Source organism: Euphorbia lathyris, chromosome 9 (assembly GCF_963576675.1).
Source record: "Euphorbia lathyris chromosome 9, ddEupLath1.1, whole genome shotgun sequence".
NCBI lineage: Eukaryota > Viridiplantae > Streptophyta > Magnoliopsida > Malpighiales > Euphorbiaceae > Euphorbia > Euphorbia lathyris.
Window position 1 is genome coordinate 58,225,054 of NC_088918.1, and position 12,081 is coordinate 58,237,134.

At 34.3% G+C, this 12,081-nt stretch overlaps 2 protein-coding genes across 2 annotated transcripts; both read right to left on the reverse strand.

Annotated features, from left to right (window-relative positions):
• Positions 1 to 1,690: 1,690 nt before the first annotated feature.
• On the reverse strand, positions 1,691 to 3,639 carry LOC136205870 (uncharacterized). Its single transcript, XM_065996707.1, has 3 exons — positions 3,439 to 3,639; positions 2,721 to 3,025; positions 1,691 to 2,421 (listed from the first exon to the last, which is right to left on the reverse strand). The coding sequence occupies exons 2-3, from the start codon at positions 3,006 to 3,008 to the stop codon at positions 2,023 to 2,025; spliced, it is 687 nt and encodes a 228-aa protein (XP_065852779.1). The 5' UTR covers positions 3,009 to 3,025; positions 3,439 to 3,639; the 3' UTR covers positions 1,691 to 2,022.
• A 2,048-nt stretch (positions 3,640 to 5,687) lies between these two features.
• LOC136207027 (arginine biosynthesis bifunctional protein ArgJ, chloroplastic) lies at positions 5,688 to 11,327 on the reverse strand. Its single transcript, XM_065998272.1, has 17 exons — positions 11,179 to 11,327; positions 10,995 to 11,105; positions 10,459 to 10,582; positions 10,203 to 10,276; positions 10,048 to 10,092; positions 9,762 to 9,812; positions 9,601 to 9,669; positions 9,427 to 9,485; positions 9,235 to 9,304; positions 8,653 to 8,733; positions 8,481 to 8,567; positions 7,685 to 7,807; positions 7,153 to 7,215; positions 6,815 to 6,892; positions 6,593 to 6,738; positions 6,415 to 6,485; positions 5,688 to 5,921 (listed from the first exon to the last, which is right to left on the reverse strand). Exons 1-17 carry the CDS (start codon positions 11,239 to 11,241, stop codon positions 5,839 to 5,841), a joined length of 1,398 nt encoding a protein of 465 aa, XP_065854344.1. The 5' UTR covers positions 11,242 to 11,327; the 3' UTR covers positions 5,688 to 5,838.
• Positions 11,328 to 12,081: the final 754 nt, after the last annotated feature.

Genomic DNA, 12,081 nt, shown 5'->3' on the forward strand with positions numbered 1-12,081 from the left:
TGGCAGGTCTCAATTTTAATAATAGGCATAAACACATTTGAAAGAAAATGTTTAGGTCTTTTCATTGTTCTTAAAAACGTAAAAAAAAAAAAAAAAAAACAAACAAACATCACACTACAAGATATCCAATAAAAATTAAGAGGTTGTTACTCTATTTTCACCTAAACCAAACTGACCCCAGATCATATCCTAAATTTGAAATCAGAAAACTGTAATGTTCATATCTAAATTTCACTTTTGTTAGCTTCGAAAAGAGAGTTTGTAATTGAATTTAAAATTGAGTCAAACGTTAAGTTAAATTCAGTTTCCTCCTCATATGTTTATGTTTATTTCAGTAAAACTTGGAGCAATACAACAATAAAACCTTCAGTTACAATGACCCTGTTTGGTAAAGAGCGTTTTGGGATAAAAAGAGCGATTTTGACCAATTTTAGAAGTTTGACCACTGAAACCGCTGATTGGAGTGTTTGGTGGAGAGAGGTTTGGGAGAGAGTTTTGGGATGAAAACGCTAATTTAGAAAAAGCTCTTAAAAGGAGATTTTTCAATTAGCGTTTTGGAATATTAAAATTAATGGACTTCTTTAACCCTAATAGATAGACTCCCTCTTTTCCTGCGCCAAAATTAATGCCCTTATTCGTCTTTTTGCACAAACCGTTATTATCAATCAGCTAATTTTTACCAAACAGGTCTACACAAACAGCTAGTCAAATCAGCTAATGTAATCAGCTAACAGCTAATTCCCAAACAGGACCAATATTTCTGATTTTAAAAATCGAACTTAGACCGTCACCTATTACTTAATTCATCTTCAGAGTATAGTTGCAACTACTATGTTCTAATAGAATAGTCTTTATCCGAAAACTAAAGAGTACACAAGGATTAAGGGAACTTAATCTAATTAGTATGTAATCAATTAAATCAAGTTCACTCAAATATATGACAAGAGCAAGTTCAGCAACCAACATTCAAACTTTTCATAACAGGATGTATTGCATTTTAATTTTTAAAGAGCTTTATCTTTTCACAAGGATGTATTTCTAAAATCTACAGCGAAATAATTACTTTTAAACTTGAAAACATAAGGTTGCATTGCATTTGGATTTTAAAGAGCTTTACTTTTTAAAACCTCTAAAATAAAGATTTTAAAAAACTTCAAAAACAGTTTACAAAAAATCTAGGTGTTATCTTTGGTTCATTCTCTCGCAACCTCCTCACTAACATGAAAAAGTTCAATGAACATGCTAGGTGTTATCAGGGTTTGGAAAAAGAGTTCAATGAGACCGACCAAAATGAATAACCTTGCTAGATCACCCTAATGCATGGAGGAAGAGTTCAATGAGACTCACCAAAATGAATGACCTTGCTAGATCACCCTAAAGCATAAGTTATATCTAGGTGCAAAATGGCACGGAATGGTAACTACTCCAATCCCCGTTCCCATCTAGATGGATGGGAAATCCCCATTCACGTTAATGAAATGAGGAAAAAATTATCCAATATTACTCATATTCTTGAAAATTAACATGCGCAAAACACAAACACTACTTGGCCGAGTACTTGGCCGTACAGCAGCTCGCTCAACTCACCCTGCAAAAGTTTACCGTTCTGGAAATCAGCTGAAGCTTGCTTTCACCTGCTTGATTCTTTACCAAATATTCAAATGTTATCCACATTCCAAGTAGATTATAATAACAATAATAAAAAATAAACTGCATAAAAACCAAGGAACGTATGAAAATAATAATATCGAGAATGTTTGTGGTGAGAAAAGAAAATAGAAAATGCTAAACAGCTTCAGCAGAAGCTAATGGAGTTTCAAACAAATTAAACTCGTACCAAATACTAACTTAAATCACACACTCCACCCAACCCACCAGAAAGCCAGCAAAAAGTAGAAGAATATATATATAGTTGACGACACCAAAAAACCAGGATGGATTCTTCACTTGATAACCCCTAAGCTTCATCTTTATTTATCCACAAACAGCTTCAGAACAGATGTATCATCAAAGAGGCGAACTTCACAATGCTTCAGCAACAGAGTAGTGAAAGTTGGCCGGGGATTTTTTCAGGAAACTACTTCCACAATAGTCCGGACTACCAACATCAAATTCATCAGACGAATCCAGTCCATCACAACTACGATAACACTTTTCAGACCTCCCACCAGTTTTACGATGTTGCTTCTTGTCTTTACTGCCAGCTCCTCCTTTCGAGTAACCCTTCTGTCCTTTCTTTCCATTTTTCTTGTAATTGTTGTTATCTTTGTCTTTGTCTTTCCTAGACTTCTTCTGTTTGCTTTTCACAGCGTGCGATAACGAATTAGGAACTGGATCATACACATCGGGTGCCCAATTCACAGTCAGTTTCCTTGGGGATGCTCCCAGTTTCTCTCGAGTGCCTTTCATGGCAGAAACAATCTTCAAAGAAGAACAACCAAGTTAAATTTTGTCAAAGTCAATAGGAATTGCATTTTCATACCATCTCATGTGTTTCTATTCCCGTGCAGTTGAAAACAAAACCATTCATTATGACAAAACAAGACTCCGCTAATCTATTCGGTAATAAGATCATTTTTTTATGTCTATAGAAAATGTTCTATTGCCTACTCAAAAAGAAAAGGCACATATCAGAAAATGAATAAAGGTATTTAAAGAAAAATATCATTGACAACAGTATATGCCGCATCCCATTAGGTAACATGAATCCAATGGCTTACCGGCACAATGGGCTGTGTGGATCCCTCAGAGAACAGCAGCTGCAGTGCTGCTTCTGGATCATCTTCTTCAGTGCGTGGATCTGTCACATCCTTCTCCATGCTCCCCACACCAAGTTCAGGCCCAAAGGGCTCAAGCTCTTCAGATTCCTCTGCATCATCACTATTATCATCAGATTGAGATGCATATGTTTCTTGAATATCTTCTACGCGGACGAACTTGCGCAAACTGCTTTCAATTTCATCTACCAAAACACCACCCACACCACGCCGACTAGAGGTGATGTCCATCAAAAATGCCAGTGAAACTGCAAAACAATAAAAACACATTTTATGTTATATTCCAGACACACCAGACAAATTTTCTTTCCATTAATAAAGGAAATCACAAACAATTTCAGAAGATACTTATTAGGGATGTTAGTTTTATTAGATCCATCCATCATGACTCAAATCATTTATAACAAGCAAGTTAGTTATTCTATTGCAGATTGACATAATTGTAACCAATCACAATAATTCACATGGACCATATATTTAGATAATGAATAGCACAAAATAAAATGCAATAAAAGCATATTTCAGGCAATCAAATCATCATACAAGTTTCGCCTGTGCATTCATCAAATTCCATAGGCATTTCCTTCATTGATAATCTAAAGCACCCATCAATTAATAATGTACAAAAGCACATATTACGTGAGTATCTATATAAAATTACCTCTTATTTTGCCTTAGAATAGCTATAATCAAATCCAACCAAATCCTCCAAACGCGATCTGAAATCTCTAATTTCTCGGAAAAGAACTGCGGCTACGTAGCACAAACGAAGGGAACTAATGCAAAAACCCAGAAAGAAAAGCAGAAGAAAGAAGCAGAGAGAGGTAATACAGATTTTAAAAAGAAAAGACCTAATGTTAACTAAGATTACCACGCCGATCACCCTTTTCAAGCTGTTTCAAACGATGAGAGCACAATCCACCATGATAGAAAGTCAAATAAGGAACTATAGAAAGCAAAATAACTTCTATGGGCAGCGAAGGCATTATCACCCCTCTGCTCTTCGAAACCCCCCAAAACCCCTATCCGTTAAACTTCCTCTCTCAATCAAAATCGGCGTAATAAAAACCCTAAAGTTAGTTCGAAAACATCGGTTTCCGATCATAAAAGACAAGAAATATCAGAATCTCATTGAATAATAAAAAAAAACAATTGTATTGGCATTAGGAGAGGGAATCCATAAAACAATTGAAGATCGGCAGCAAGAGAGAAGGTTTTGGATCAGACAAGGCGGAAGGGATAAAGGAGGAGGTATATATATACGAGTACAAAAATAGGGGGTAAATAGATCCCAAGGCGAATCATAAGGCGGTTTCTTTTCTAAGATGAAATCAGGAACGTACACGTTTCTATCTATCTTTTTTATTTTGACTTTTCCTTATCCACCTACGGTTAAATTAGATATTTTTTTTTTTATCCACGTCTACTGTTCTTGCCTTCCTGGGCCTAGTAGAGTTTTGGACTATATTTCTTTTTCTTCAAAGAAAAAAGACAAAAACATTAGGCTTATTTAGGAAAATATTTGGACCAAAATTTACATTTCCCCTATTTGGGAATTAGCTGTTATTAGCTGATTACATTAGTTGATTTAACTGATTATATTAGTTGATTTAACTAGCTGTTTGTATAGACCTGTTTGGTGATTGATAATAACGGTTTGTGCAAAAAGACGAATAAAGATATTTTTTTAATACATAAAAATATATATAAAATAATTAGGGTTAAAGAAGTCCATTAATTTTAATATTGCAAAATGCTAATTGAAAAAGCTCCTAAAATGAGCTTTTTCTAAATTAGCGTTTTCATTCCAAAACTCTCTCCCAAACCTCTCTCCACCAAACACTCCAATCAGCGGTTTCAATGGTCAAACCGCTAAAGTTGATCAAAACCGCTCTTTTTATCTCAAAACGCTTTTTACCAAACATTACCATTTTAAAGGGGTTTGGCACCATTTAAAATAAATTATATCACAATTCTTATTTTTTAAACGCATATAATTAAATTTTCAAGAAAATGTATATAATTAATACTATTGTGATTATGTTATGAATGATAAATGTCCATAAATATAAGCAATGTAACTATTGTAACTCCATAAATATAAACAATGTAACTCTTGTAACTCCATAATTTATGTTCGTATGTAACCTCTATGTTCAAACCAGTGATTTTCACCTGGTCAGTAATTGATCAAGTGAATTTGATCAATCACCTTCTAGATTTAGAAGGTGTAAATCTAATCCATACGATTGTTTTAATCTCCATCATATGATTTTAACAAATCTAGATCTAACGGTGACTGACCAGGTGAAAACTACTGATGTTCATAAACCTATAAATATATATTTTTTTTACAAGTGAAATATAATACAAACATACACTTACTTTCTCTCTATTGTTTTTTTTTTTTAAATAGCTCTCTCTTATTCTATTCTCTGTCATATTGCTTTCCTTATTTTAGAACAGATTAGAATATGTAGAAACATGATATAAATGACAAAACATATCTTACCAAAAAATAATGACAAAACATATTAGTATTGAGTATATAAATAAATTATATACCAGGATATAATTAGAACTAATTAATTACTTGATAACACAATATTCTGCAAATTTTTGAGAATTAGAAACGAGGCTAAAATATAAGTTATTTTATACATTTAAATTTTAGAACATGTAATTTTTTTTATGTTGTATTTAATTAATTAGGTTGTAAAATCAATTGTGTAGAACATATCATGCTGAAAATTTGATCCATTTAAATTTACTTAAATTTATCTATTTATTAAATGAGTCATGTTTATACCCTAATCCACCTTAATACTGTCATCAAAGTAGATTAACCGACACACAAACCCATTGTCTAATCAGTTCGTCATGAACTGGAATCTTGAATTTGGTCAATGATACGGCAAATGAAATAGGTGATAAATTAGATTATCACATAAACACCTACTCAATTATTTAGTGATTTGACATGTTATTGGATCCTCTTCAATGAGACCAAAATATGAAACTAAATTTCTGAATGTTTGTTGAGATGCAGAGGAAATTGATGTTATGTAGTGTACTCAGCATTTATCTTCACATAATCATAACTTAAGTCACAGCCCCATGCTTGTCCGGTTCCTGACCCGTCACCTACAGACATCACCAACAAACAAAACCTATGTTACAACGTCTTAGGCATCCATCACAGATAATTAGAGGCGATTCATAGAGACAATCTGACTGCCGTGACAAGTTTTTAACTTTATGTCAACGAAAACGCTGTTGATAGCAACAGTTAGGAGCTCCTTCCTCTTAAAGGAGGTCTCAGGGTTTAAGTCTTTTGCAGGGGAAGAAATGATTAATTGGAGAAATTAACCACCCCTTCCAGCGGACTTCTTGGCTCGAATCTGGATTCGAGCAGATGGTAAAATACCAAGAAAACTACATGTCTACAATAGCTGAACATTATACATGATATATGCCCTCTGCGAGCTGCAACTGCACTGATTTGCTAAAATTTAATAGTTCGGGTTCCAAATTTATAATTGAGAGTTGACACTTGAAGAAAACGATTTAAAAAAGTGTAATGCAGCTCATAAACAATAAAACGAAATATGCGTCCAACAAGTTTCAGGAAGCTTACCTATGGAAATGTAAATCCCAACAGTACCATGGGTCTCACCAGCATTTCTGAGGTAGTTACTAGCTGCCACTCTGGAACAACACCAGTAATCAATAATTAATCCCACTAAATCGCAAAACCAAAATGCCAGAAAAGAGGATCAAAATCTGCATATTGCTATATAAAAGGGGACATTTACCTGTCAAATGCAAGTGGTTGTCCATTATCCATCAGCAAAATATCCCCAAGCTTAATGCGGAGTTTGTTCTGGTTGAAAGGAATTCCTGAATAACCAGCAGCAGCAGCAATGCGTCCCCAATTTGGATCTCTTCCATAAACAGCAGCCTGCGAGCATTGTTTGCAGACAATTAGATAGGGGTAAAACTGAATTTATAAAATAGAGATCTGTTTTGATTTATGCCTTGACAAGTGAAGAAGCCACCACACAGCGTGCAACCTTTGCTGCTTCCGCCTCGTTTTCTGCCCCACTCACTGTTACCTAATGCATAAATGTCAAAATTAGCTGACAATCAGAATGTTCTTAAAATAGATTGGATCCCATCCCAGTTGTTAGATGCTCAATGTAAGCAAATCATTTGTATAAACATGGTTTTGCATACTTTTAACTTATCCAAAGCATCTTTAGTTCAGTTGTTGGAGAACTGCATTTTTTCTAATTATCAGTCTAACACGGGGTGAAGGAATCCCATAGCAAAGAATTTGGTATTTCAAGAGAACTCTTTAACATGTGAAGCAGACCTCAATAAGACATGTAGCTCCTTCTCCATCCCAGGCTATTGATTTGGCAAGACTTTGCATAACCTGAGACAGAGATGCTCCAAAAATTAGAGAGACATAAAAAAAAAAAAACACAGAGAAATCTGACCAAAAGTCAGTCACTGAAGTGCAACAACTCCGAAAATAATCAAAGGCCTACTTGCAACCCTGTTTAAATAGTTGACCAAATAATATCAAGCACAATAGGCGGCAAGAGAGTTTAGATACATAACGAGATAGCTAAATTAATTTGCAAAAACAAGATTCAAATAATAGTTTAAGAACAAGTGATTCAATCAAAAGGGAAAGAGACGGATAGAAATAGGTTAAGTAGGATCAATAAGTAAATTTTCATGTTATAGAAAGAGCTGAAAAAAATCCTGATGCTAAAAAGTAGAAGGCTATTTCAGAAAAATGGCATGTTTAATTACCTTTTAGTTATTATTAAATAATAGAAATATATTTATATTAAGGGAGAGATGATAAATGGAAAGCCAGATGGTAGCAAGCTTACAGCATCAAGGCATGATTGAAGTTGTATTGCCTCATAACAATCAATAGATGATATTGAAGTTGATCCAGCTAAACCACTAGCCAAAGCAATTACAGTATCGTTGGTACTAGTATCTCCATCCACCTGCGGCATAACCAATCTGAGCCAGCTAAAGATACAAGGTGGAGATAAATCAAATAATGAAATGCACATATGATGAACATCTACTCATAAGAAAGGACAATTTCAGCATGATTGCAAGGCATCGACAATTAAACTTCACAAAAGAAACAGGAGTTTTAGCCATGGTAGCAGCAGAAATGCATAAATACTTCCACATAAAACCCGGCCTTTACAAACAAATTATGTGAAAGTTAAGATACGATCCAAGGATCTAGTTATGGGACTGCAAGTAAATTCTTGCTTTCTTGATCTTCTTCCCTTTGAGCCTAAAATTGCTAATTGTAAGGGCTCATTAAAGAGAGAGAACCCTTCGATCTATGTAGAATATTTTTTGAGAAAAAAGTCTGCTCGCATTCTTTTTTCTTCGTCATTCCATAAATACTGAAACAAGCCTGGTACTTGCTGTCTAAGAGACAGTTACTGAAGAACAAACAGTTACAACCATAAAGAAAACCGAATATAGACCACACTAAACACAAAGCCAAATGAAAGCACACCACACGGCATTAAACAAATCAAACACACATAAAACTATCAAGTCAATCCACTTTCTTCCTGTGGCAGCCATGTATAAAGCATTGATATGCTTTCAAAGACTGATGGTGTAAAACATGAAAGCAATAACGTGACATACAGTTATTTGGTTGAAACTCCGATTAACAGCTATTTGCACCATCTTTCTCCAAACATCACTTTTGACAAGGGCATCAGTCGTTATTACCTGAAACAGATAGATCTGAAGTTGTGAACTTGGAATGATTATGCACAACTGGGGAAAAAATAAGACTGAAGCAGAAGAATCATACACCAAGCATAGTGGCCATATTTGGATGGATCATTCCAGAACCTTTAGCCATTCCCCCAATTCTTATATGGGTGTCTCCCACCTGGAAATGATAACAGACTATGAACAGATCCATCTATTTGCTGCGGTTATCAATAAAAGCTCCAAATCTCAAGAAGTAGATCTTTCCAAGATGAATCATCTTCAGAGTTAATACAGTGCAGTGATCTGATATTCTGAGTGGACTAATAGATCCATCAGAAAGCAAACTAGACATGTTAACCAGAACACCAAGCAATACTTTTTTGCAAAGAAGAGTAATTAGCACATCATAAGCTACAATGCACTCTAATAAATAATTTCCATCTAACATTCTCCCCTTTTTTTTTGAGCTAGCTCAGTGTGCATGACTAAATTCATGCAATGGATATTAGTACTATGCATGTTTATGATCCATCATGCATATGAAGCCTCCTCATGTTAATTGTTAACAAGGAAACAGATAAGAAAAAGCCACAATAAGCATCATAGAAACAAAATTCAAGCAATAGATATCTGGAGAATGTCATGGTCACAGGCTCCATAAGAAATAAATTGTCCATACTTGGGATTCAATTGCCACACTCTTGCTAACAAGGTCTGTAGTTGTGATTGCTACTGCAGCAGACCCTGCCCTGCACATCCACTGGAAAAATCAAAACACGAACCATTTGAAGCTGTCATAATACTTGAAATTGGAAGGAAAAGAAAAATACAAAATGCGCAATTAGCAAATTGCTAAGTTAAACTAACTGACCCTTCAATGGATGGTGTGAGAGAATTAACTAATTTTGGAAGCGCATTTAGAAGTTGTTCCTGCATATGCCATCATCAGTAGGTGTGAATATGCTTTATGGCAAAAGTATGCATCAATCGAACCAACATAAACAGGACGAGAAATGTATGGCATAAATAGACCATCTATCTTTACCTTTTTTATTCTCTGACCAATTACGCCAGTAGATTCAATTAACACTTCCTCTCTCTTCATTTCAAGTATCTGGAATAATTGCAATACATTAAAACAAGTGAAAAAGATTACATAATAGAATTTTAATGAAGGTGGCACATATAACTCTTAAGATCACATGCCTTGGCAAGGGCATCAGCACAATCTAACACATCCTGGTAACCTGCATCACCCTGTAAATCATAGAACAGCATCTAAGCCATGCAAAAATCCATCTCACTTTAAAATAACATAAAAGACTGAATAAAGGAATTACAAGTTTTGGACAATGGCAAGTACAATAATTATCTATTCATATCAAACTGCAGTGAGGTAGAAAATAAGTAACAATAGATAATAAGGACTGTACTCTTTCCCAAGTACACGGCACAGAAATATAATTGCATTAAATAATCTGATAATGCTTACTGTTGCTGCATTCGCTTGACCAGCATTTATTAGAATTGCACGTGCCTGATGCCAAATTGAATGAAAATAGTATAATCAATAAAATAATTTACAAGGTTATTGCTCACTTGATTGAAAAATAATAAATGAAGAATGATACTCCGGCACTAGCATACTGTTCTCGAAAATTCTAATGCACTTTTACAGTACAGAACAGGTGCTGCAGCAACCATATTCGTAGTAAATGACCCTGAATTGAAAAAAAAATGCAAAATACTCAGAACAATGGAATCATTATGAAATTAATTTTCTTTGTTGACACCTAATCAAGCTTCTAACAGTTAACCAAAACATGAAGCTTTAAAAACTGGTTCATACAGCTCAGTTAACCACGTGTAAAACCTAAAAGGCACAAACCAATAAAATATCTACCTGCAGCTTCAGCATCAACATCACAAGTGACTAGAGCAAGATCAGGTTTTTCTCCTTGGGCACGTAATCCCCCATATATTCCAGCAGCTTTGAATCCCTTTGCAGCAGTAACTCCCCCAGGAATCTATTTTGGCATTCAGAAGACTGAATAATCAAATTACAAAGGTTGTCATCAATCCAAATAAGACACCTCAAACTTACTGAATCAATTTCTTAATCCTTTGTTCTAAATTGTAGGATATCAACCTTGTTTAGTTGAATAAGCTTGAATAGGACAGAACTAGCAAAACATATTTGCGCAACCCATAATAAAGAAAAGGTGCCATAGACACCAACCATACATAACCACTTAATAAGATGATGCAACGATAAAAAAAAAAGCAGGTGCCATAGATACTAATGGTTGATCATGGAAAGCAAAGGGAAGTGATGGAAATGAAAGTTAAAAATTAAAATTAACCTCCATTAACTTCCTACCAAACAAGGGCTCAGACAAAAACAGAGAAGCTTTACAACGCTGAAACAGAGATGCTAACCTGGTTCCATGGGCCTTGTGGGATTAAAATGGGAGCTGCAGGGATATAATTGGCCGCCTCATTAACACTAGAAGCAACCGTTAACATCCGTAAATCTCTCCTAGTCTTGCACTGCAAAAATCATGAAAACTTGAGCAGCAAAATCAAAAAACAAGGAGTGATTAAATTTGCAGAAGTTATTCACCTTAGAGGAGGAGTGTAGTCGCGGGAATTTGATGGAAACAAAATGAGGAGCCGACAAATACATTGCTTTCGTAGTACGGGGGATGATGAACTCAAGCTTTCAAAAATCAACTGAGCAGAGTAGAAGAGTACTAGTCTTAGGGTTTTAGTTTTAAGCACGTGGCTTTAAGGCCACGTCAGTATTTTGATTGAACTTCATACCGCCAAAGTATACGAACTTGAATTATACTGCTGCTTAATAGTGCAGTAAAACCCCTGTATAGAAATACACTTTGGACCAGACTATTTGTATAATAACTGGGAGGTTATTATTTGATATAATAAAATTTCTCAACATATATAATTTTAAATTTTAAATAATACCACTTGAAATTAGTTAAGATTATCATAGGCATGCATGGTTTATATATAATATATAACAATAGACATTAATGGAATAAATTAAATATTTAGAATTTCAATTTAGAGTTTAGGTTTTCAATATATAGATAATTGAAAGAGTTTTATGGAAAAAATGTAAACATCAGAATACTAAATATTTATAATTTCAAGTTGTAGTTTGTGTTTCCAACTCATAGATAATTCCAATAGTTTTTTTTTAATATTGTATGATTTAGTTTGAATTCTTAATATATACATATAAATATATAATTATTACTATATGGAGACATAATTTCTAAAGGCGAGACTTGAAATGTGTATAACAAATAACGTTTGGGAGGTTATTCCTATTTATAACTGGCCCAAGTTTGGACCGAGTTTTTTTATAACAAAATAGAGGTTATTCCTATATAGAGTATTCCTATATAGAGGTTTTACTGTAATACTATAACACTTAAAATGAAATTAAAAGATTAAAATGAGATGATCATGCGAATAAATTTGATTATATTGTTGATTTTTT